Source organism: Scatophagus argus, chromosome 11 (genome assembly GCF_020382885.2).
Source record: "Scatophagus argus isolate fScaArg1 chromosome 11, fScaArg1.pri, whole genome shotgun sequence".
Lineage (NCBI taxonomy): Eukaryota > Metazoa > Chordata > Actinopteri > Scatophagidae > Scatophagus > Scatophagus argus.
This window is the reverse complement of record NC_058503.1, coordinates 16,602,340-16,626,759: the sequence shown is the minus strand read 5'-3', so window position 1 is coordinate 16,626,759 and position 24,420 is coordinate 16,602,340. Positions and strand designations below refer to the sequence as shown.

Sequence of the window (24,420 nt, the reverse complement as noted above, 5' to 3'; positions counted from 1 at the left end):
AAGAACAACCCCTGAAAAGCAGCTCTGATCTTTGCCGCCTCATGTTCAGCTCCAGGAAAGGCAAAAATATTAGACTCTCCTTCTCTCAATTCTCCACCCTTGTTTCTTTTTTCATGTTTTCCTGTTTTACTGCAGGCAGTAAAAATCGGAGCCAAAACCTGCTGGACACTTTTATATAGAGAACACTAAAACGGCAAACAAGAGCTGATCACGAACATGGGTGAAAAAAAGGGTAGGGAAAGTGCAGGGAAAAAAGGAAGAAGCAGTGGAAGATACATGACACAATGTGCATGTCAGTTGTGTATATTCATGTTCATATGTACAGCGTGTATTAGGAGTGTCGCAATGTACTGGTATTGACAATAACGGTGATATTAAAAAAATGAAATATTGATATGTTGTTAATAAGACACACGTGATAATATTGTGTGAATAATCCAGTGCAGATGTAAGGCCTTATGGATCTTCTGTTTTTCAGTTCTTTCTTCTGGTTGCCTTTTCACAATTCATTAAGTGTAAATATTCTTTTTGTATGCTTTTGTTCGGTCACAGTTTACAGACTCTCTCTCCACCTCCCCTCACTCTTATTTCAAGTGTGATTTATTTGCCAGTAAGAGACAAAACAACAAATGATTATACTTGCTACTGCAAAAAAGCCTCTCTTTTCTTATGTTGTAGTTATCCAAGAACATAGTTCACAGTGTAAATGTGTCTGTCTCATGTAGTGTTTTTGTACTCCTGTAGGTCCTGGTTCTCAACACTGGAGAGTTGATCTGAGCCTGAAATCAGAGAAGAGAGACCTCTGCTGTTCTAAAACTGGTGGTGGAATAAGTATTGACTAAAGCAGGAGTACCAGCACCTTAATGTAAACATCATAAGTCTTGCATTTGAAATTCTACATTAGTAAAGAAGTTTTATGAGTAAAGTAGTATCAAATCAAGAGTACTTGTACTGCAGAAAAATGTCACCTGTGAATTATTAACTTATGCAGTTCAATTGGACATACATAATAACTGTTCAAAGCGGTTTTAACCACAATGAACGGTTTTAACTTCTTCATATACCCTTTAGTAGTCTAGTGGGTTTTTTTTTCAGATGTAACATTTGGTTTTGTTTTTTTAAAAGAAATAATTTATACCCTTTTTTGAACATTTGATCTCTAGGTGTAACTGCTAACAATATAACAACATCTGAAATGTTAATATTATATTATATTATTGTAAGAAGTCACTAGCCAAAATGTTTAGGAACAAATAGCCAATGTATTAGAGCTTACCATTGTTTTTGTTGTTATTGTTTTGTGGTTGTTTTTATTGTCAGATCTTAACTTGAAAAGTAGTAGCTGTAGTTTTTACGTAATGTATTAAAATAATACAGTTCCCTCTAAACTGTAGAGGAGCTTTGAGCTCATTTTTAGCTTACATTTTTTTTAAATTAGCTAAATAAATGAAGCAAATGACGGCCAAACAGCAATATCTCCTCTTTGACACACCACAGCAGTAGCAGCAACAGGTGTGGCCGTAGTTTTTGTCCCTGTTCGGCTGCCATCAGAGAGTTGGCTCCCGTACAACTACGTACAACTGTCAGAGACAACTTCTGCTTTCACTGCGCTGCACAGATTAGGATATCAAAAATGTCATAGCTCAGTGTTTCGGCCGTGACAGTTAGACACAGTTATCTGGACTCCGCCGCGTCACAAATGCCCGCGACGCTTTGTCGAGTTCAAACTGACAGTTGGTAAGTTTTGTTAGCTTTTAGCAGTTGTAGCATCGAGTTAGCCAACTGAAGTTTGAACGATTTACGCTCACTTGCGATGCGACCTTCAAGCTCTGTTTCAGGGGAAGGTAAACATCGCTGCTCCTAAAAATGTAAACTTGGCGAGGCGGTTACTGTTGTCGTTAGCATTTGCATTCATTGGTTGTTTACAAGCTAATCTCAGTTGTCTCTGTACGTAAACTGCTTTAACGTTAAGGTGATTACGGCCTCTGCACCGAACGTATCCAGGTGCATTTAACGTAATTGCATCATTGTACATGTACTCGAGTATTTTCATTTTGCGCTACTTTATGTTTCTGCTCCACTGCTAAGACGATACCTTCTGTTACATTACATTTAGTTTTAGTTAATAACGTTAGTAGTTGTAGATCTCGGTTACTGGTACACAGTTTAAATTAATACTAATACTAAAGCTAATACTTTTTGAGATATTATAATCGGTCAAGCTAGCTAGCAGTAGCCTGTATGAAGTAATTCAAATCAGATCAGATCCGTACCAGATGCAGCATTTAAGTGATTACATTACAACCTACATCAGCCCAGAGGGTCGGAAAACATTACTGAAATTGATATCGTAACCGTGTGAAAGATCCTTCTTGAACTTTGATAAAATCACCTTAATTAATCATCTTATATCAATTTTTCTGAACGAACCGATGATGACTTTAAGATACAGTTGAACGCCACGACAAAACGCTAGTAAACTGACCATGTGTTGAGATTATTTTGTCAAACTATGATATCACATTATTAACAAGCATATGTTTTGAATATATTCGCATGATATGGTTAATGGATGCAAAAAACTGTATATTTTATTTTATTTTATTTTAACAAGCGTCTGAAACCAGACCAACCAAAGAGGCACCAAAACAGGACACCAGATTCTCTTTGTTCCTGTAAACTGACTTATTGCTTGGAGTAAACGTAATACAAGTTCTCTGGGGAAATGTTAATGAAGAAGCCTTCACCGTCCTGTGGAATGGAAAGTCCGAAGTGATGGAGAAGGAGGAGAGGTAAACACTCACACACGAAAACCAGTACCGAATACAAAAGCAAGACGAGACTGACACGGTTCTGTAATGAGAACTGTAATCTGTAATCTGGACTAGATGTTAGTTTAGACCACTGGTGTCTTTCAGTGTAAGAGTCTTTTAATCTTTAATTATTGCATACAGTAGTTTTCATTCCATGAGTTCAGTTCAATTCATAAACTAAAGGCGGTTAACTTTCTTACTCAGTTTAATGTATTTATGTTAAAAATGTCTTAAACTTAACTTAAAGTTCAAATTTAAAGCAATTCTTTAGATGTGTCATCTTCCCTAATGTACTTCACTCCATGAAGAGCTGACATAACGTCAGACTGACACCAGAGGAGGGTGTGTGATGAGTGTTGCCAATTTGTATTGCGGTTATGTGGTATATATGCATCCAGTTCTATATGAGTGTTGTGTACACTGTTGCTGTTGCATGTCAAGGCCTGCAGGTACTTACAAGCCATTATATGTTGACAGATGAATGATGTGGAATTTAGTCCAACTTTCAGAAAACCCAGTTTTGTAGTACTAAGCCATGACTGGCCTCAACATCAGAATACTGCCAGGCTCAAAATTTGGTCCTGATGATTCAATTGAAGACCCAGTTCAGGCTATAGCAGTAATATATTTGTGTGTGTTATTTCAGCTGTACAGATGAGCGGGCCTCCACAACTCCAGAGCGAGGACTGCTCCACATCTGGCAGTCAGGGGGGCCCAGTGCACAGCTCTGTCCAGAGAGAGTGCTCCTGTCCATACCGGTTCTGCAGGCTGCCCTGGGAGAACACCATGGACTCCTGCTGACGAAGGGTGAGTGCAAGTGTGTTATAACAGGGCTGTGCTGTGCTAATAGTAATAATGTTCAATTAATTCAGTTAATGAAATAATAATTTAATATCTTGATATTATCATGATGGTAAATTGTCATGAAAGCAGATTTAAAATGTAGACATAGGGTCTCTATTTCATGTTCTGAACTTGTGGTAAACCACCAGGAGAGCTGGATACGAGAAGCTGTTTATGAAAGTTGTCAGTTTTTGTACATGCACAAGTTACACGTGAAAATTTCATGTCATTCTGTCGACAGCTGGTACAGGGGCATCAAAAGACTGTTGTACACAACATTATAACAAAAGTCAAAGTTGTGATTTAACTGTTCGCTCAAAGTTTCATGTCAAAATTAGCTGTTACCCAGTGGTTTCCATTTTAAAGGTGGTCTAGTGTATTCATTTGGTGAGCTGCTGTGGAGGGATCTGAGTGTCCCAGTGTCTGCTCCGGTGCTGGAATTTCCTCTGCTGGGGAAGATGATGGTTCGTGTGGCTGCAGGCGGCTTTCACTGTGGAGCGCTGAGCGAGCAGGGCAACATCTACATGTGGGGGGAGAACACTGCAGGACAATGTGGGCTGACTGAAACGGGCATGGCCACAAACATCACGGGTTGGTAAACACTTAAACTCCTTCTTTCATTCTTCCTTTGCTCTTTTCTTCCTTTTGTTTCTTCCGCCTGTCTTTGTTTTTCTCTTGCTTGTTAAACAATAGTTAAAGTATCGCGTTGGAGACACATAAGCTACGTAAAATGTCCTGTGTCAGTTTCAGAGCCGTGTCCGATCACCGTGGTGGACAATGACGTTGTTCCTCCAGCAGTGGTGCGGGTTGTGGATCTAGCCTTTGGGCGGGAGCACAGCCTGGCTCTGTCGGACCAGAACGAGTTGTGGGCGTGGGGCAGCGGCTGCCAGCTTGGCCTGGTCACCAGCACCTTCCCTGTTTGGAGGCCACAAAAGGTAAATTTCTGGTTCAAAGGTTCATGGAATTTCAGAATTTGAAATTCAGTCAAATATCAACAAGTCACAATGAAAACTTAACTTTGTAAATACTAAGTCCTGCTGTGAGTAGTTTGTCTGTGTGTTATCTGCCATCCTGACATTTCTGTAGTGTATGATGGTGTAAATAAAAGAAAAGCTGAGCACCTCAGTGTGCATGTGCATATTTTAATTCAATAATGACATTTGTGATTATTTACACCTCTGGCACAGGTGGAGCACTTGGCAGGCCGACATGTAATTCAGGTTGTTTCTCTTCCAGATATCTACATTGTCATATTTTTCCAAAGAAACACTACGTTCTGTGTCTAAAAATCGCATCTTGGTTTAACTCCCACAGGTGGCATGTGGTGCCTACCACAGCTTGGCCCTGGTTCGTACTATACCTCCACAGAACTTCAATACCCAGAATCCATCTGAAAAGAGGGAACGAGGTCAGTCACCTCACTACTCAGTTACAGAGAGGGAGGAGCCATTGGCGGGTGATGGTGGTCATTACTGTCCGCTGGGGGTGGAGCTCACTGAAGTAATGACAAGCGAGGTAAATATACTCAGAGAATTTAAAAAGATAAAAAGGCGAAAAATGTTTCAGGTTGATTTTTTTTTATACCAGTCATTCCTGTGATCTGGCAAGATGTTTGATTTACGGATATCTTTCTGTATATCTGTGCACGTTTAAGAGGTCCAGCTTTTTCATCATCGCTTGATGCCCCTCTTTGGTTTGCATTCCCAGACTTCTCCCAGAAGAAGAGGTCCCAGAAGGTTGCTTCACACTGGGGGAAGCTCAGCTGGCAGCAGCCCTGGCTCTGTGGTCGGTTCATGTCCACTTTCTGAAGATGGCAAAACTAACACTAAACAGTAAGATATTACAGAATTCATAGGTGTCCCTTGTATCCTGTAATTTGTGTATTTTTGCATTTAATGTTTTTCTATTTCAGTTTTTCCTCTACTTTCCTTCCTTGCAAATCGTCAGGAGGAATTTTCCAGTTGGCACCAAGCTTGAGCCTGATGGGCACGCCGACCCCCTGACTCAGACAGACGGTAGCCCCAAGTCACACCCACTGTCAGGCTGGAGATCCAATAAGAACTCTGCTTTCCCTGATGAACTGGAGCTTCAGAACCTCCTTCAGAAACTCTCTGGCCATTCATTGGAGATGCACCACACTGCGGGGCCCGGAGATACCGACTCATTGAGCAGTTACACTTCAGGTTGGTAATTCAGTTCTGCTCCTCGTTTCTTTGTTTTATAGTTTGTTGATTTAATCTGTCTAATGTTTTTCTTTCTTCCCTCGTGCAATCATTCTCTCCAGATGACAGCTTTGTTTCATCAACTTATTCCACCGATCTGTTGACCTCCAGTTACAAAGAGGACTCAACAATCAAGACTCAAACCAACAAGTAAGGCCAGGTTTAGTTGACAATGAAGCACTTTGGTCAGTAGTGTTGTTTTAACAATACCAGGAAGTTGTTTATTGCTGTTTTTTATTTTTATGGCTATTTTTGTGGCTCTTTATTTTATTCAAGTGATTCCATTTCGCCATTGTGTTCAACCCAAAATCCAGCATAACTTAAAGATGCAGATACCTCCTCTGAAAACTCAGTTAAAGCTGCCCTTTCCACATGCCAGGATGATTCTCACCTGCAGTTTATTTACATCCTGACCTTTGACCTGCTTTCACACAGTAACAGTGGAGTTTCCCTGCCTTACTCCTCCTCTCCGGTGTGCCTGGAAGATGTTCGGCTTAGCCTTGAGGCAGAGAGGCAGGCGCTGCAGGGGAAGAAGAGCTCCAGTCTCACAAATATAAACCAGAAGGGGAGGCGAGGGGCAAACAGGAGGAGCTCCCTGCCTGGAACACCCGTCCGTCATAGAAATGGTAGCATGTGAACAACTTGACTACATTTTTTGGAAATATGCTTACTTGCTTTCTTGCCAAGAGTTAGATAGGAAGACTGATAAGTATGGAACCAAGAGGCTGTTGCTTAGCCTAGCATAAAGACTGGAAGAAACTGTTCACTGTGAAGACATTAAAGCACATAATTTGCCAAAAGACCACAACACACAGTAGGGGCTTTGTGAGACCTTGAGTCTCGAGCCAGATGGCAACAGCTGGAATGATGAGTAAAGAGGGTGGATGGGGTCATTGTAGACCTGGTTTGCTGTTTTGGTTGTGGACTGGTTGTGAAGTTGTGGAGCTGCAAGCAAGATACAAACTATTAATGAGCCATAAGCTAAAGCTGCGGGAAATTGGTAATCAGCAGATGCAGCAAACTAACTTCTCATTTTCTGGTTTGGTTTCAGAATGAAAGTCAGCACAGTTCTGAACACCATACAGCGTACAGTTTTTTTTCCCGTCTTAGTTCTTCCTGCTTTCCTGTGTTCTCGTTGCTGTGATTTCCTGTGCCTTCTGCACCCATTCTGACAGACTGACACAGCTCTAAGCTGGCTATTTTGGGGATAGCGGGCTTTTACAAGTAGTCATTAGGGTGTGTTCATACCAGACCTGCTGGTGCAGTTTACGTGTGTCTGCCCATGTGGTACAATTTATTTAGTCAGGTGAGAACATTGTAGTGTGATCTCTGGTGGATTGTTTGTGGAAAGGACACAGCACAACACATGCTCATATTACCAGTGTTAGGGAAGCTACTTTGAAACTACTTGTTTAAGTACGTACATGTAGTCATCACCCGTAGCTGTTTTTAGCGTGACAAATGAAGTGTAGTTGCAGTCTTGACAGATGCCCAAATGTAACTAGTAAGTGATGGTTCAGTTGGTTGAAATAACACTGTTGTCGGGAAGTTTCCATTAGATCATGTGTTTTTCTTTCAGGGTCTCCACGACAACAGCAGCGTTGTGCCTGCAGGCCATCTTCTGCTGGTCAAACCCAGGCTGCAGCACCGAAGGAGGTTGGAGACGGGCTGCCGTCTTTGGACACAGAAGTGTGGAGCTGGGGCCGCGGGTCTGAGGGGCAACTGGGCCACGGAGATCAGCTCGCCAGGTCTGGACATGCATAGCACAGTGGTGGATGTGATGTGTGAGAAGGAAATGTTGCTGAAACGCCTCCTGTGAAGCTGTTACAGTGTGTGTGTGTGTGTGTGTGTGTGTCCAGACTCCAGCCTCTGTGTATCCAGCCTTTGTCAGGCGAGGAGGTGATCCAAGTCGCCGCAGGGTCCCACCATTCTTTGGCCCTCACGGCTAACTGCCAGGTAACAAACATCTCGGACACATACATACTTTAACTTAACTTTAATCTAAACTTAATTTTAAACCTTCAGCTTTGAACCAAGCAGCTTGCGTTGCCTTTATGTGCCTGTAAGTATTCCCGAGCCCATGTAGTGATATCCTTATACAGTCATGTTATATTTTAATGCAGTGCCGCCTGAGGGATTGAAGGGCACAGGCGTTCAGTGTTGGTTTTTGGCTTTGCCCCTTACATGCATTGGTTTCTCCAGATCTTCAGATTTTTTTTTTTGAACGATATTGATGATGAAATACCTGAATTCCTTGTAACTGCATTGAAGTTATCTGTGGAATGTTCCAAGCAGGTGATTTTTGAGCATATTGAATATATGCCACATAGGATTGGCAAGTGATTACATTGTGCTTTACTTATGTTTTACACAGTATCCCAACATTTTGAAATTGGGTTTGTACAAAAGCACACGCACGTTCATGGAGGCTAACACATCTCATGTTTTGCAGGTTTACTCATGGGGCAGCAACATGTGTGGACAGCTCGGTCATGTCAACAGTCCCGCCACTGTGCCTCAAAAGGCAAAGGTAATTTACACTTTTTCACATGTTTACTCACGTATTTTCTTCTTTCTTGAAATGCTTATTGCTTCTTATTCACTGACATAAATTCAGTCACTCATATAATCAGTCAGTCAATAAATCATTAAGTTCATGCTGAAAGCACATTACCTAGAAATTTGTGCATGAAAATGAAAATATTAGCAACATTATTAGGGTGATTGTACTGTAAAACAAAGTGACATGTAAATATGAATGCAGATATGCTGGAATAACAGACAGAGGGAAGAAAAGATGTACTGTATACCATAAAACATGTTGTAGTAACAGATCTACATCTTCTGTCATCTGTCCCTCTCGGGCCACTGTAGCTCTTTGAAGATCTTCGGGTTTGGGACGTGTCGGCCGGTCAGAGCCACTCCCTCCTCCTTGCTGATGGAGACTGCGTTCAGCCAGTCCTGTTGTACTGCGGCCTGCAGCAAGAGCCAACTTCAGTGCAGAGTGAGACGTCACGCCAGCCTCAAAGATCATTCCAGAGATCACCCAACAGAGCAGAGAGTTACACAGTCAGGCCCACCCTGCTGCCCCTCTGCATGGAGGTATGTCCAAAACACAGCAGTTTGTGGTGGATGGAGCACTTTTCCAACTGCGACACCGGAGTGTGTTTGTTTTCTCACACTGCTCATAGTTCTGAGCGATTTAAGTTGTAAAATATGCTTTTCAGACAGCAGATTTGTGTATCACACAGAGACAGCTGTCATTTACAGCTACCATGGTTTGAAAAATGGTCGGCATATGCTCACCGGCCATTTTTTTTAAAATGATTTTCTTTGTACATTATAGGCCCCTTAGTACCATCTTAACATTGTTTTAATACCACTACCTCCCAACTATTGTTCCGGACCATTTCCATCCCTTCATGACCACAGGGTACCCATCTTCTAATGGCTAACTTCAGCAGGTTCAGCAGAGCAGCTTTGGGATGTGATGGAAGATTCACTTCATCGATGCGACAAATCTGCATTGACTAGCTGACGCTGTCATGTCAATATGGACCAGAATCTCACAGGAATGTTTCCAGCACTTTGTTGAATCTCAGTCACAGAGAATTAGGGCAGAAGGCCCAAAGGCAAAAGGGATCAAATCCATAGCAGTACTAGCAAGGTGTGTGTTGTGGTTGGTGAGTGTACACTAAACAAAGGGAGAAAGCAGAGAGACATAACGGAATGTGTGTCTGTGTGTGTAGATGGGTTACATTAGCAGTGTGTGCAGTGGTGGTCAGAGCTGTGCCGTGTTGGCAGACCAGAACGTCATGGGTTTTATCTCGGCTATCCATGAGCTGGCGTCCAGAGAGAGACAGTTCTACTGCTGGTTGAGCAGCGTCAAGAAGCTCCTCCTCACTCCTCTGCGTAACCAAGGTGAGAGCGTCTCTGTGCCGCCTCCTTCTTTGTTGTCCTTTGCCGTCGTCTGTCTACTCTACATTTCTACCTTTGACCGCCCGCCTGTTGTTGATTTTTAAGACGTTGCTCTTGAATGTGAATAAGGACATATGAAATGGTGTCCAGTTCAAAGAACTGTGCGCAAAAGACAACAAATTACCTGTGAAATAATACATGCATGACTTGAGCTGATAAGTGCGCAAATGCGTCAGCCTAAAACGTGTGTGTGTGTGTGTTTATGTGCTGTCCTCCACAGAGAGTGTGTGTCCGTCTTTAGGCGAGCCGTGCACTCATCTCTTCTTTTCTCTCTGTGAGAGTTTTGTTCGTCTGAGCGTCCTGATCGGGCGACACTCCACGTCACTCACCTGCTTCCTGCATGATGTGCAAGTCTGTGATGTCACTTCCCTTCCTCTGCTGACGCACACCGAGCACTTCCTGGACATGTATAAAGTGTAAGATCCACCATTTTGTTTGAACATACAAATGCCTACATTATATTATTAATACAGACATCCTCCTGGTTTTTTTACTTTAATTGCACAATTTTCATTTGTTTTTAGTCTCCCTTGTTTTGTGGATTTTCTGTTCTTTTGGTTTGTGTTTTATTTCCAGTGTCTTTTCCTCTCCTTGATTGTTCCTCTCATCTTCTTTGTTCCATCCCACTTTATTTCTCGCAGCAGAATAACTGAATAATTAACAGAATAAAGTATTTTACAGAAACTGTGTTATTCTCATACAACACAAAGCTCTTTAAAAGGGAATTTCTGTGACTCTAGTTATTTTACATTTGCTTGTCCGTCTCTCTGCAGATATTGTTCTTCAGTAGGTAACTTCCAGGTGATGGATGGATTCCAGTCACTCCATAAACTCTCACTGTAAGCATCTTTATTATTCTTGTTTTCACTTGAGTATTACTGCTAATGGAGATTCCTCACTCCTGCAACATCCTACATAACCAGTGCTTTTAAGTGGTCTCAACACAGTCTTAGTCTTAGCAGGAAACGATTGACCCTTGATGCTGATGATGCTACACATTCAGTTCTTCTTTATTTTTCCCCTTAACAAGCCATAATGTTAAGGTACATCACTAACTGTGCAGCAGCAAAGAGTTAACAAAATGCAAGATTTTCATAAAGGCATAAATTTAGATGCCAATCCTTAAGATAACTGAGTCCGAAGAGCTTCTGATTTCTCTTTGTGTGTCTGTGTGTCCAGTGAGTGTTTGGGCTCTCGGCAGACTCAGCTCGCTCAGCTCTGTCCGTCAGACCGGCCTGTCAGTGGCGACGCTGAACTGGTTTCGTTGTTTTACTGGCCACTGCAGCAGCTTCACCAGTACAGCCGAGTTCTGCTCAAACTGGCGGCCTGTTTTGATGTGGTGAGGAGGAAACTGCTCTTTCTTCATGTTTCTTCTTTCTGTATGTGTGTTTCCCTGAAAAACTCTCATCCCTCTCCGTTTCACTTTCAAAATGTCTTTGTTTCCCATGATGGAGTAACTGTGGATATTTTGAAAGTTCTTACTGACTTTAATACATACACAATACTCACATTTTGCAACAGCCGTTCCTAGTTGGAGTTTTTCTGAAGGTGGACTAAGAACAGTTGCAGAAGCCATCGACTGTCGACTGATGACGATTAAGTCTCGGGGGGGCAGCGGGCAAAGTTTTTTGGGCTTTCGGTGTAGCCAGCAAATGTCCAGATAACACATGTCCTGGCCAAGAATTTCTCTTTTGTTTGCCAGTCTCTGTTTTCCTATTCATATTTATTACAGTCAAGTAGAAATTATTTCACTATCTTTGGTCAGTTTTGCTCTTATGATCAGTCCGCCTGCATCGTCTGTTTTTGTCTATTTTTTTTAATGTTTACTTTTGGGAGGGCAAACCAAAGAAGGCTCTTTCGCATGTTGTAGCATTAAGAAAAAGATAAAATAATAATAAAATTTAAGCTCTCTGACTTTTTCCTTTCTCTCCCCCCCAGTTAACTACTGAGTATCAGTCCCTCCATCAGGGCAGTAGTCAGTATGAGTCCCTGTCCCAGTCCCTGCTGAGGAGGATGAAGGAGGCTGAAACCACCTTCCTCTTCTGGAAGACTCACTCTGGAAAAACTGCTGTGAGCAGAGCACAAATCTGTGTTATTTAAATCTGCTAATGTTCTTCCTGATTGTACTGCTGGGTTGAGAAAATGTTTACAGGTTTTAAACCACTTAGGCTACTGTGCTTAGAACAACAAAAGTGGCCTTTAAATCAGACATGTTTCCCCTTGACAGGAATTAAATCTAGGTTACCTGAAAGCTGAGCTTTTGGTCAGCGGAAAGGCTGGGGTAATTGTCAACTCAGAGCACTAACAATAGCATGGATTGGTATGTCATCAGTTCACAAGATGTAATAATCAAAGAGCAAGCAGATGTGTTGAGGAGGGAGGGTCCCTGTTACATACAGCCTGTGTCGGTGCTCAGATGTGAACCATGTATCCTCAAAATGACAAATTTTGTGAAACATCAGTAAAAAGTCATCAAAAAGGAAGATTGCAGTGATGCCGATGAAGGATTATTTGACCATTCAGTTAAAAATGAGTATAATTGAAGCAGGATTTATGGTAAAGTGTAGTTTGTCAGATTGTAATCAGGACATGTGCTTGTTCGTCAGGAGGATCTGCGTCTCCCACAGCGTCGTGTGGTGTGTGAAAGCAGCAACAGGTCTCTGACTCTGCAGAATGCCGGCCGCTTCTCCAGTCACTGGTTTATACTATTCAATGACGCACTGGTGCACACACAGGTAAACACACACACACACAAATCTGTATGCAAACAGCCGAATTACCATAATGTCTTTTTTCTAGTAATTTTATAGGTAGTTTAAATCCATGGTGGGCACCATAACCTCTCGCAGACAGAAGCAAATAAGGTTTCTAACAGTGTCTTGAGCACTGGGGACCCATCTGTTTTTGTAATTTTTTCATGGAGAGCAACAGCTGTTCCAGAAAAACCACAAGGTTTTTTGGGTTTTTTTTTTTTGTCGGGTCATATTAGACAAAGCTTCCACTAGATCTGTATGTGCATGTCTGTCTTCCTGCTGACTCTGTCGTGTTTTGCAGATGCAAGTTTATATTTGTGTCTTTCAATCACTCAGGGTGCCATTCCCTCTCAGAGCCTTGTAAGTATATCTGACATCAGTTTACTCAGCTTCACCTCCACACTGAGCTTTGTGCTGCATCAGCATGAGTGTGCTGGCCTCTGCTCAGTGCTTACACTCTGATAGGTTCACATGGAATTAATAAGCAGATAAATGTTAACACAGGACGTCATGTAATTTCACTGTCGCTCAGTTGCCAGTTTTGTAGACACATAAGCTCTGTTTTGACTGCCAGCCATATTTGTTTTTTTTATGTTTCCAGATCTGTCGGATCTGTGTGTCCAGACCTGATCTGGTCACAATGCAGACAGCCTGCATTAAAGATCTGATTTGCCTCCAGTCTGAACAGTCCGTGTAGTTGAAGCTAATACGGTTCATTCCAAGAGCCCCACAATAAATCCTGCCTTCATGTAGGTGGTCAGTTCTCTCAGTGCTGTGTTATTTTGAGGTGTTTTTAATAACGAGGGTGGACTGAATACTTGTCAGGGTTTATGATATTGCAGCCCTTAGCTGTGCAGATGTCCTGTGTTAAAATTTATTTTGCCCATGTCGTCCCGGTGGCTGATGCTGAGCTGTAGCCACTACCAGACAGGCTCCAGTGTGTGTGGATTTGGTTTTTAGGTGTGATTAGCCAGTTCCTATTGACACAACTGCAGTAGGTCACAGCCCGTATAACAGCTGGTGAACGGACACAAACATCAAGGTGTCTGAACATGAAGGTGTGTCAGTCACTGTTAGCCCAGATGGCTCCATATTTTCAGCTGCTTCGACTGTCCTGTGTGTCTCTTCTGCTGAACCCTGACTAATGGTTTGTCCTCATCTCTGCCTGGTGTGGGGTGGTGTGCTAATAGACAGCAGACTGTGGTGAAACCTGTCTTGTTTTGCTCTCTCTGTCCGTGTGGTTTTGGGTTCATGTCCTATGTTGCATATTAGACCCCTGACAAAGTGTTAATCCTGCATTGCACGTGTATTTAAAATATAGCCTTTGTAAAGTTGAACTGAATAAAATTAAACAGGAAGGAACACATAAAAAAGTTTTTTTCTTGAGTCAGTCAGCTGACACATGTAAGGTATGCTTTGTATAATATTTTCAGTTTAAGTATGCTTCAGGTTTGTCCAGAGTGTTTTGGTTTAGTTTTACTTTCAGTAGTAAAACAGAAGTGGCGTGGGAATGAAGTGCAATAAAGGTCAGAATGTCATGAAAGTAACTATTGACAAATATGTGATTTTTTTTGGTTTTTGTTTTTTTGGGTAGAATAAGGAAGCAGTGCACAGTAAACGTCTCAGTCAGCATTCCTCACATGTACATACACTAAAACTGAGGTAAACTTGTAGCTTCTCTCAGTCACCGGGTGTTAAAGACTACGCTTAGACATTTAAGGAGACAAATGTATCAGATACACACACACACACACACATACTCACACACACGATCTGGATTTGGCCATCTCTGACAGCACTGATTTGGTCATTTGAGATAGTGTGATGTTATTTAATGTGAGAATAAACTGACTGCTGCTCTGCCTCACTCCACAGTTCTCCACACATCACGTCTATCCTCTGACCTGTCTGTGGGTGAAACCAGTTACTGAAGACAGCAGCGGACTGTGAGTTGACTAAAACTAAATACAGCTAAGTATGGCTTTGTCTGAAGATTATAAAAAGTCATGGATGTGGCAGTGAAATCAGCGAGCAGTCATTGTTTATGATGATGAATTCTGAACGAAAGACCTCTCACTCTGCACGGTGGTGCCTGACATGAACACAGCGTGACCTTACCCATAAGTCTGAATGGGTCTTATTGAATCCTGGATTTTAAGTTTACCACTGAGACACTTGCTTTGGATGGAGCTGAAGCAAGCAGCAAAACATGACAGGTGTCATTTAAAGTACACTTGGACTGAAGCATAAAACTCTTTAAACATTAAAATCCAGTTATTGGAATCACTTCCCCAGACACACATATCAGAGGAAATTAAATTATTTCTCTTCATTGCCTTTTTATTGACTCAATTTTTTGGATCATGTTTTGTAAAAATGTTTATTGTTGTCTTTTCGTGTCACCAGCTGTGCCATCAAAATTACTTGCCCAGAGGAGAGCTTCACACTGGTGGCCTCGACACCACAGGAGAAGGTACGTTTATGATTTATTTCACTTTACTTCACTTATTAGCTGCTTAAAGCAGCTTGGTTGCCAGTCAGTATGATTGATGGAATAATGAAAAAGTTATTACCTCTTTCTCACGTTGCCATTCTTTCTTTCAAAGCATCACTTTGTTTTTTCTCGCTGCCCAGAACAAGTGGCTGCGATCAATTAACCAGGCGCTGGATCAGGTGCTGGGCGGTGGAGGTCAGGGATCGTCACCGGGGGTGATGGGAATATCTCGGACGGCCAACTACACGTTCACAGGAGAGGGACGGTTTAAAGATGCTCGGTACACCGGGAGCTGGCTGGCAGGAAGAGTCCATGGCAGGTCGGAGAACATTTTTGTCTCTTTGTGTGCCTCTGTGTTTGTGTGTGTGTGTGTGTGTGTGTGTGTGTGGGCGTGGATCTGCCTCAGCTTGCCTACAGGTGTGTACATGAAAAGTATGAAGAGGATGTACATTGTTTTTTGGCGCTTCACAATAAGCTCTTGGAGTGTCCCTGAATGCACCGTGGAAGGAAGTTTATTGGAAATGTTCCCAGCTCATACTTAATAATATGACACAACAATAGCACAAGTATTAGATGGTTCAAACATGCAAAACCAGAGGAGGGATGCCATAAGATGATGGTTTCAGCCTTCTGTGCAGTACAGTCAAGTACAGAGAAGAGGAGCATGCAAGTAAATGGATGTCGGGTCCAGTCTTTGTTTAAATGAAGGCCTAAGTCGATTGTGCCTGGTAATTAAGCGACCACAGAGTGTAAAACTGGCTACACAGAAGACGTGTTTTCCTTTTGCAGAGGCACCATGAAGTGGCCTGATGGACGGACCTACAGCGGGAACTTTAAGAGCGGACTGGAGGACGGGTAGGCGCATTAACCTGGTGCAGCACTGAAGAGCTGGTTAATGTGTGACGTTTTTATTTTTCAATGTGACACATCTGTCTCCCATGCACGACATGTTCAAATACGTGCGGACACAGAAAAAAAATAATTTTCAGCTTGTGTTTTATGCAGTTGAAACCATCTTTTTCTATAGCTGTGTGATTAACTTGCAGCTTGAATTGCTTTTAGAACATTTCTTTACATTTTATTTCAGCTATGGAGAGTGTGTGATACCTAATAAAGTGCTGAATAAGGCAGACATCTACCAGGGACACTGGAGAGATGGCAAGATCCATGGTTTCGGCAAGTACAAGTCAGTACCCTGTTTTTCTGTGGCTTTTTAGTGAGGCAGAGAGCAGCAAAAGTATAAATGAACTGTATGTGAATGTACAGATTATATTCGAGTCGCAGGGTTCACGTGACCAAAGATAAAAGGCAAGAGTCAGTCTTTTTAAAGTCTTAGTCTGTCGTCAGCCATCGTGTCTGACTCAGGAAGTCTTGTGGCTGGAGCTCAACATGAAATCTTCACAGCATTTTATTTTAACTCAGCTGCCTGTGTGAGAGTTGGAGCCACTGCCCTGCCACTCATAGTGTCTTGCTGTGGGCATGCGTGCGCGCGTGTGTGTGTATTCATGTCTCTGTGGGCTTTGCTTAGGTATGCCAGTGGCGAGGTGTATGAGGGCTGCTTCAGTGAGGGGCAGCGGCACGGTTACGGTATGCTGAGCTCCGGTAAGCTGGCCAAGAAGTCCTCCAGCGTTTTCATTGGCCACTGGGTAAATGACAAGAAGACGGGTTACGGAGTGTACGACAACATCACCAGGTAGATAACATGTCAGAGCAGGACGTTCAGAGTTGCCTTTAGGGCTTCTGTAGTAGTAATAAGGAACTGTCAGGTAAATCAAATTTCACCAAATTCTCAATGTGCAAACAGTGAATGTAAATGTCATTCATAAACACACGTGTCCTTCCCAGAGGTGAGAAGTACATGGGACTTTGGTTGGACGACCAGCGGCACGGAAATGCTATGGTTGTCACCCAGTACGGTGTGTACTATGAAGGGGCCTTCAGAGACGACAAGATGAGCGTAAGTTCACCCTGAAGTGCGCAGTTCATGGCTCTGAGGCTGAGCTACCCAGCTGTTTCTCGGCAGTCTGAGGCAGTGAAGGCATCAGTGTGCTTTGTTAATCAGATTGTCTGTGTGAGTTTTCCACTTCCTGGAGTTACTTATGTGGAATCTGGAAAACTTAATGATATTGACGGGTTGGTTGTCAATAGTATTAAGTGTATTATTCTGTGATTAAAGTAGATGGATAACAGCCACTTGCTTGGAGATACTCTGATGTGTAGTGCCACTTAACAGCAGGAGGTGGCGCCACTAAGCTTTTATTTTTATGTGTTGACGAAGACCTTTCCAAAATAAATTCACTTTGACGTAATAGCAAATTAGGAGCGTGTTTAACTTGTACTGAACACATTTCAATAAATAAGTGAATCACAAACAACCCGAACGCTCAGTGATGCAGTAGTTTGGTTACAGCCAAAGGAAAAGCTGGAAGAGATACAACAGGCATCTTTAGCTGAGTCAGAAACCACGCTGTATGTGTTTTCTGTGTTTTCTATCAGGGTCCAGGTCTGTTGGTGTCAGAGGACGACACAGTTCTCCACGGGGAGTTTTCTGATGACTGGACTGTCAGCGGGAAGGTAGAAATCGTTTCTGCCTCCTTTCATCTGTGTGCTCTGGCTGTGATTTAGCTGGGTTTCCTTGTTTAGGACAAGGTCATCTTTTTGTCTGTGTTCGCTTAATTCCAGCGTAAAATCTCACAGCTGTAGTAACATTAATGCAGAATCGTTACATGTCATTACCAAGAAGCCCCAGTTAGTCACCAGAAAACCAGATGTGTACAACCAGAAGGTGTTTAATAAAATTTCAGTTTCCCTTGTTTTTTTTTTCAGGGTGTTTTGTCCCTGGCTAACGGTGACTGTCTGGACGGCATGTTCAATGGTGATTGGACCACAGGGCTGAAGGTGGTTGGAACGTACACCAGACCAGTCGGTGATGAACCAGAAAACAAAGTGAGAAACAGCCTGCTGTGAGTGTTACTTCATACTAATTTAAACCTGAAATTAACCTGCAACTGATTTCCTCCTCAGACGTCACGCGAGTTCACTGCTGTTGTTGTTTTATTCATTTCTTTGTGTATGAACGTGCATTTTTGCCGTTTTTTGCCGTTTTGTACTCACGCTGTCTTTGGTGAAACGTTTCGATGTGCAGCAGGTTGGGTCAGTATGTGGTGCCCGCGGGCCAGCGGTGGGTCTGTGTGTTCGATGAATGCTGGAGTCGACTGGGCTGCGACGGCGCCGGGAAAGGAGAGAGGGATGCAGCCTGGGAGAACATCGCTGTCACTATAACGACTGCACGACGACACAGGCAGACACAGCAGCACACACGCACAAAGACGTAAATATGAAAATGGTATCATACCGCAGCTGTATGTCAGAGTAACGAGTATGTTCTTGTGTTTTTATAGCCCTGACCTCAGCAGGTCTCACACCAAAGTGTTGGAGTGTTTGGAGACTATTCCTCAGTATGGAGAACCAGTCACCACTGCGAACTACGACAACATACGAAGATACCTCACCAAGGTACGTGTGGCTGTGAGGGAAACACGTTTGTGTGTGTCAAACTCTCTCTGTCTGGTTTTATGATAATGAGTGCACTGATTTGTAAGGTAGAAAGCCCAACACACAGACGGAGAAAAACTCCAGCTATAGAGGAGTTAATTCTGTTTTGTTTGTGAAACGTGCATGTGGCCGTGTTTGTGTGTCAGGCGTGCGAGACTCCTCACCATCCTCTGGGCTGGCTGGTAGAGACCCTGGTGACCGTCTACAGGATGACTTACATCGGCGTTGGATCCAACCGCAGGCTGCTCCGGCAGGCCGTGCGGGAGGTTCAGGCCTACCTCACACATTTCTACAGCATCGTCCGGTACATTCGCGCTCTGACTTCTCTTTTCTGTTTGGCTGTCTTGAACAAACCAAACCTGTTGCTAATCTTTAAGTTGAAGTCAAACGGCAACTTTGTGAAAAGTCAAATTATGCGTACATAAAAACTGATTATTTCCAAACCAGCACAGCATATTGTCACAATGTAGCAATCTGAGACACAAATAACAAAGAAGAACACACGATTGAACAATAATAATTTTCAGTTAAGTATAAATGAGTATAAAAATGTCATCTCTTTACTAAATGACATGAATTGTTGGCTGCAGGTTTCTATTTCCAGGGTTACCAGATGATGGCGCCGTCATCCCGGACCCCCCTGGCTCTCCGACTAAAGGCAGACGCAACTCAAGCATTGGAGAACAAGGGTGAGTGCCTACACACACACACATACACACACTAAAACGTATATAAGCTTACAAGATGACATCCAAACTAGACTCAGTCAGTTTTTTTTTGGTCAGCTTTTCACGTTGACTTTTCGCCTCTTCCTCCGTGTTGTCCAGCAGTGATGTGGTGGCGAGCTGCACCTCTCTGCTCCTCCCCCTGCTGCTTCCTCGACTCTACCCTCCGCTCTTTACACTGTACAGCCTGCAGGAGGAGCAGATGGACGGCCAGTACTGGGAGCACATCCTCCGGCTCAACAAACAGCCCGACCAGTCGCTGCTGCGCTTCCTGGGCGTGCAGGAGTGAGTCTCAAACAAACACACACATGCTGCATCTGAATGCAGTTGACTCCAGCAACGCAAAACGTGTTTTAAATGTCTAAAATTCTCACCACCTCTAATGCGGAGAGTGTTTTATATTATTTTGATATTATTTGACACATACTTTCCTTTTTCTTGTTCTCATGAAGGAAGTTTTGGCCCGTGTGGAGGTCAATTTTGGGAGAGAAGAAGCAGGTTGGATACCAAATGTTCTGTTTTATCCCCATGCTTCCTCTACGCCTGTACAGCCATTTCCCACACCAGCTTTCGATCCACTCATCCAGCGCTCACACACATAACTGATCACAAAAGTTCCAGTGTGCTGCTGCATGTTTTGTGTTGTCCTCTGTAACTGGCTTCCTTCGCTTTCGTCACAGATTTTGTCGAGCAGTGAAGACGCCTGCTTCGTCTCTGCTGTTGAGACACTCCAACAAATCAGGTAGCTGCCATGTGACCTGATATCACATGACATAATTAATAATGTCAATAAATATGACATGACTTGGTGCAGTGTTGATCCAGAGTGTCAGGAAGCTTGTGCTCATGTCCAAGATTGTCCAGGTGACATGCTGCTCCTAACAAACTCAGAATGTAAAAGGTTTAGGAGACCCGACGGAACATTTCATCACAAATCTTTATTTGTATAAAAATGTAACTCATGACATTGCCAGAATCGAAAGTGCAACATGTGTATAAGTAGAAGTGTATGTCTTTGTGTCTATCCGTACACATGCAGCACCACCTTCACTCCAGCAGACAAACTCCTCGTTCTCCAGAAGACGTTTGAGGAGTTGAACCAGGAAGTAAAACCTATGCTGGACGACAACTTCCTGTGGTGCATGGACGACCTGCTCCCCCTCTTCCTCTATGTGGTGCTCAGGGCAAGGTGTGTGAATGCCTCCCACGCACACACACACTTTATTGTCTAATGTGTTTTTGAATAGCTGTCGATGGCGCACTTTGAGCAACGCTTTGTGACAGTGTGACAGTGTGTTATGTTTCAAACATGGGGTGGTCAGCAGCCGCTGTGTTGTGTTTTTGCCGCTCAGGATCAGGAACCTGGGAGCTGAGGTCAGTATGATGGAAGACTTAATGGATCCCAATGTTCAGCATGGAGAGCTGGGAATGATGTTCACTACACTGAAGGTGGGATTCCCCAACACACACACACACACACACACAGATACTGCTCTTCACATGGTGGAAAGTTCATGTCTCTTTCTTGAATTTAGTGTGCAGTTGGAACCAAATTTAGATCTTGACAAGCTCTCAAAGTCTGCTGAGACTTCGCACAACTGAAATTCTGCACAGTTCATCCTTTTGCACATTAAATCTTAGTATCATATTCAAATTAGAAATAAAAACAATTAATTTACTAAGATACCATATAGAGGATCATGAAATCTTGGTGCTTTTTCTGTTATATCATGTGTTCATCATCATCATCACTCAATCATCTGTTAAATCACTCTTCTGCAGGCCTGCTATATCCAGATCCAGCAGGAGTCCACTACATAGAAGGGGTCCGCAAGACGCAGTCAGCAACAAAGTTCTCAGACAGGAGCTGCCAGAACAAAACCAGTAGAACAAGCAGTATTGTAGTGGAGGCCTCTGGGAAGCTGACAGAGGAAGGGCAGGACGTCAACTTTCGTGCAAACAGAAAGACATCTGACACCTCTTTCAGTGTTACAATACACCAAAGTTCTCTCACAGTTTTCATAGGGAGGCACCACGTCGCCCTCTTCAGGACATGTTAGGAAACTGCATCATCATTTTCATAGCGTTTGGTGATGTGTTGTTATTCAGTCACTCTTTGTAAGAATATGTCAGCTCAGTTTCAATTTCTGAGTCCGGTAACGTTCATCACCTCACAGTGTAGTTTTTATTGTTTTATGGTTTTTTTATGTTACAGTACACAGAAACGTGAGGTGTTTTATCTGTATGCTCTCGCGTTAAAGGGAACTGACGAACCACTGATGAAGTCTGAAACATGATTAGATTTTAAAGTGAACATAAGACATTACTGACTACAAAAAAACTAAAAATATTAATGTAAATATTTTGTCTGTGGCCAAGCACTCCTCAAAGGGAACTTCAGGGTTTCTCTCTTTCCCGCATGTTTAATTTCATAAAATCAGGTGACATGGAACAGGTATTTTTTTTATTTAAAGTTATGGAGAAAAATCTGCTCTTTTAAAAATATCAAAATGTAACAAAGATTGCAGTGCAGGTACCCATCAAAACTGCCGGTAATGAAAAGAGATAAAAAAGCTTGATGTCTCATGTAACAGTAAGCTGCTGCAAATGTAAATTACATGCAAATCATTTAACTTCTGGTGTATTTAAATGAAAAGTGACTAACAACCCCAAACTAATTTAGACCCTTTTACATGCAGGAAAAGTTGTTCAAAACATCACGCTAAACAGACTCTTGAGACTGAGGTTTTAAGTTATTGTAATTTATTTATTTAGCACTCACTTTCACTCGTAGCAGAAACACAAACCCTCCATACTTCTTCTACCAATGATGCAGTTTCTCAGGTCTTGATATCTAACAAACGATAAACTGCCCAGTAGAACAGTCCCATCCCAGTGCAGAGGGAAGTAGTTTTTTGCTTTAATTAAAATAATAAATGAGGGAACTCTGATTAGCTAAACTAGCTAGCTAAAATTAGATTTTAAACATTACGCTGAGAGTTTTTTTTTTTAAGTTTACTTCACAAAACTGCCAGGAAAGCGTTAGAAAACAGGTTAGATTCACTTCCCAATTCAACAAAAACGGTACTTTTCTGTTATCTACATGGTTTTCAGCCCTTTGTGTGAACTTGTCCACAGATTTTAGTCAAATGTGTTGGCCCAGGAAGAAGTGATGAGGACTACCTGGTGTGCAGCCATTAATTTAATTCATTCATAAAGATTAATTCACGCTGCTAGAGAGGGCATTTTAACTGTTTCCACTAATACGAACTGCTGCACTGCTGAATGAATGAAAGTATTTACTGATTGTCTGCCACTGTGTTTTTTTATTATAGATGCAGATGCAGATTTTTTTCAATTTTATAATTTTTTTATAGCTAATTAGCAAGCTAGATTAAAAAACATAAGATCCTTTTTCTATAAGTTTATTTTAATCCTGTGAATCCACCTTTAACTTTATTTTGAGACTTTAGAGGATCCCTTAGGAGATCGACTTTCTTCGGATTCAAACCTTTTAGGGACCTAAAAAAAATAAAATTTTCTAAACTTTTCCATGTCCTGGCAAAACAAAGTGTATGAACACTTTGTGGCATGAGAGCCATTGTAAGCTCCCAGAACCCCAACAGTTGTCATTTTTGAATTTTGACATGTTTTTTTAGTTTCTCTTTTTTAAAGAATTTTATTGACCTTCAGACCACTTTTAAATAAATTATATTGCCTAATTTATTTATTAATAGATTGTAATTTTAATTATTTATCAGAGATATAAGAAAAGAATATCAGAGCGTCTCTATTTGATTCCATATGAAATCCCACCAGCAGTGACTGCTAACCCATTAAAAATGTACTGAGAGCAAAGATAACTAAAAGCCAATGTCAGGTTTTTAGCTAATGAAATGTTCCTTTGGTGCTGCTGCATTCAGGGAACAGCCTGCACTCGTTTTAATGTTGTGTCAGGCAAAAAAAGTAAGAACAAAATTACAAAATTAAAATGACAGCAGTTCAGCATTACCGAAATGTCTTTATGCTGTTTTTTTTTTATTATTATTATTGTTGTCACAAGCTTTTGCAGAACACAGCAGACCCTCAGCACCTGTGTGTGTTGGGACTGTCTATTACATGTAGTTTTCTTTTTGCTTTTAACAGCACTGCAGTGTAGCCTGCCACAGATTTAATAGGATGAGGAAAATGCATTCACTTGATCTCTCTGGCCTCCTTTAATGACAGGTCAAAGGTGCACCATGCAGGATTTTTCTTAAAAAAACAAAAACCAATGTATAAACTCACAAAAAAACAAACCTTCTTGATCAACACTTAGGACCAGCTAGAAGCATGTGATGTGATGTGAAGATGTGCGTCTGATTTGATTGTTTCAGTTTCATTCCCAGGTCATCAAATACTGACCTTTTCGGCTGGTCAGTTAGACTCAGCAAATCGACTGCCTTTCTCCAGAATCGCTTTCCGGCGTGTTTACAAGCAGCGACCACATATCCTGCATAGTGTGCCGTGAAAGGTTTTGCACGTCTTAGCCCGATGTCAACAACTCTTCTGTAGCTTTCGGCACTGCCGACCATTTTGCATCACAGACAGGATTCTGTTTGTAGATTTGATTCCTTAAAATCGAGCTTGGTGATACTCGTGTCATACATGGGAATGCATTTGGAAGCAGTGGCCATTTTGATTCTCTTGTCAAATGATCTAAAAACACAGTTATGATTTCAAAACTGCTCTTAAGAAACATAAAGTGCATGTAGTTTTTGCCTTTGGGCTATAACATGATTTTTGTAAAAGCCTACATTTCTTGAAAAAGCTATAACATGACTGAATTTATGACTTCCATGTATTATTTTTCTAATTTTATGTTTTTCTAACTTCATACATTAACAGGCAGAGGTGATTGTGGGAACTGGTTGCAAAATGGTAATTAGGGTTGATGGATAAATTAAATAAGATGGGTAATTGAAAATGTGTTTAATCCAAAAAAAAAGGCAATAAATTTGGTATAATTCTGGAAATGTCGCCTGATGAATATTATTA

The 24,420-nt window shown here is 42.0% G+C and overlaps 1 protein-coding gene across 4 annotated transcripts; it reads left to right on the top strand.

Annotated features, from left to right (window-relative positions):
* The first annotated feature begins 1,275 nt into the window (after positions 1–1,275).
* LOC124067203 (alsin-like) lies at positions 1,276–24,398 on the top strand. Of its 4 annotated transcripts, none has more exons than XM_046404357.1 (41): positions 1,276–1,737; positions 2,615–2,792; positions 3,460–3,620; positions 4,023–4,247; positions 4,401–4,591; positions 4,844–4,876; positions 4,971–5,171; positions 5,364–5,488; positions 5,604–5,839; positions 5,941–6,028; positions 6,314–6,504; positions 7,458–7,626; positions 7,738–7,834; positions 8,331–8,408; positions 8,753–8,980; positions 9,628–9,799; positions 10,077–10,272; positions 10,630–10,695; positions 11,036–11,195; positions 11,795–11,926; positions 12,463–12,591; positions 12,946–12,969; positions 14,485–14,555; positions 15,016–15,082; positions 15,244–15,422; positions 15,893–15,958; positions 16,191–16,289; positions 16,632–16,796; positions 16,949–17,060; positions 17,600–17,677; positions 17,930–18,066; positions 18,252–18,404; positions 18,505–18,619; positions 18,805–18,962; positions 19,249–19,347; positions 19,486–19,668; positions 19,836–19,881; positions 20,064–20,125; positions 20,423–20,572; positions 20,736–20,832; positions 21,166–24,398. In XM_046404357.1, exons 2-41 carry the CDS (start codon positions 2,776–2,778, stop codon positions 21,202–21,204), a joined length of 4,995 nt encoding a protein of 1,664 aa, XP_046260313.1. In that variant the 5' UTR covers positions 1,276–1,737; positions 2,615–2,775; the 3' UTR covers positions 21,205–24,398. The 4 variants fall into 4 exon arrangements, with proteins under 4 accessions (XP_046260313.1, XP_046260311.1, XP_046260312.1 ...); XM_046404355.1 differs by having other exon boundaries at positions 1,277–1,737; positions 18,249–18,404; XM_046404356.1 differs by having other exon boundaries at positions 1,278–1,737; positions 18,249–18,404; positions 19,489–19,668.
* Positions 24,399–24,420: the final 22 nt, after the last annotated feature.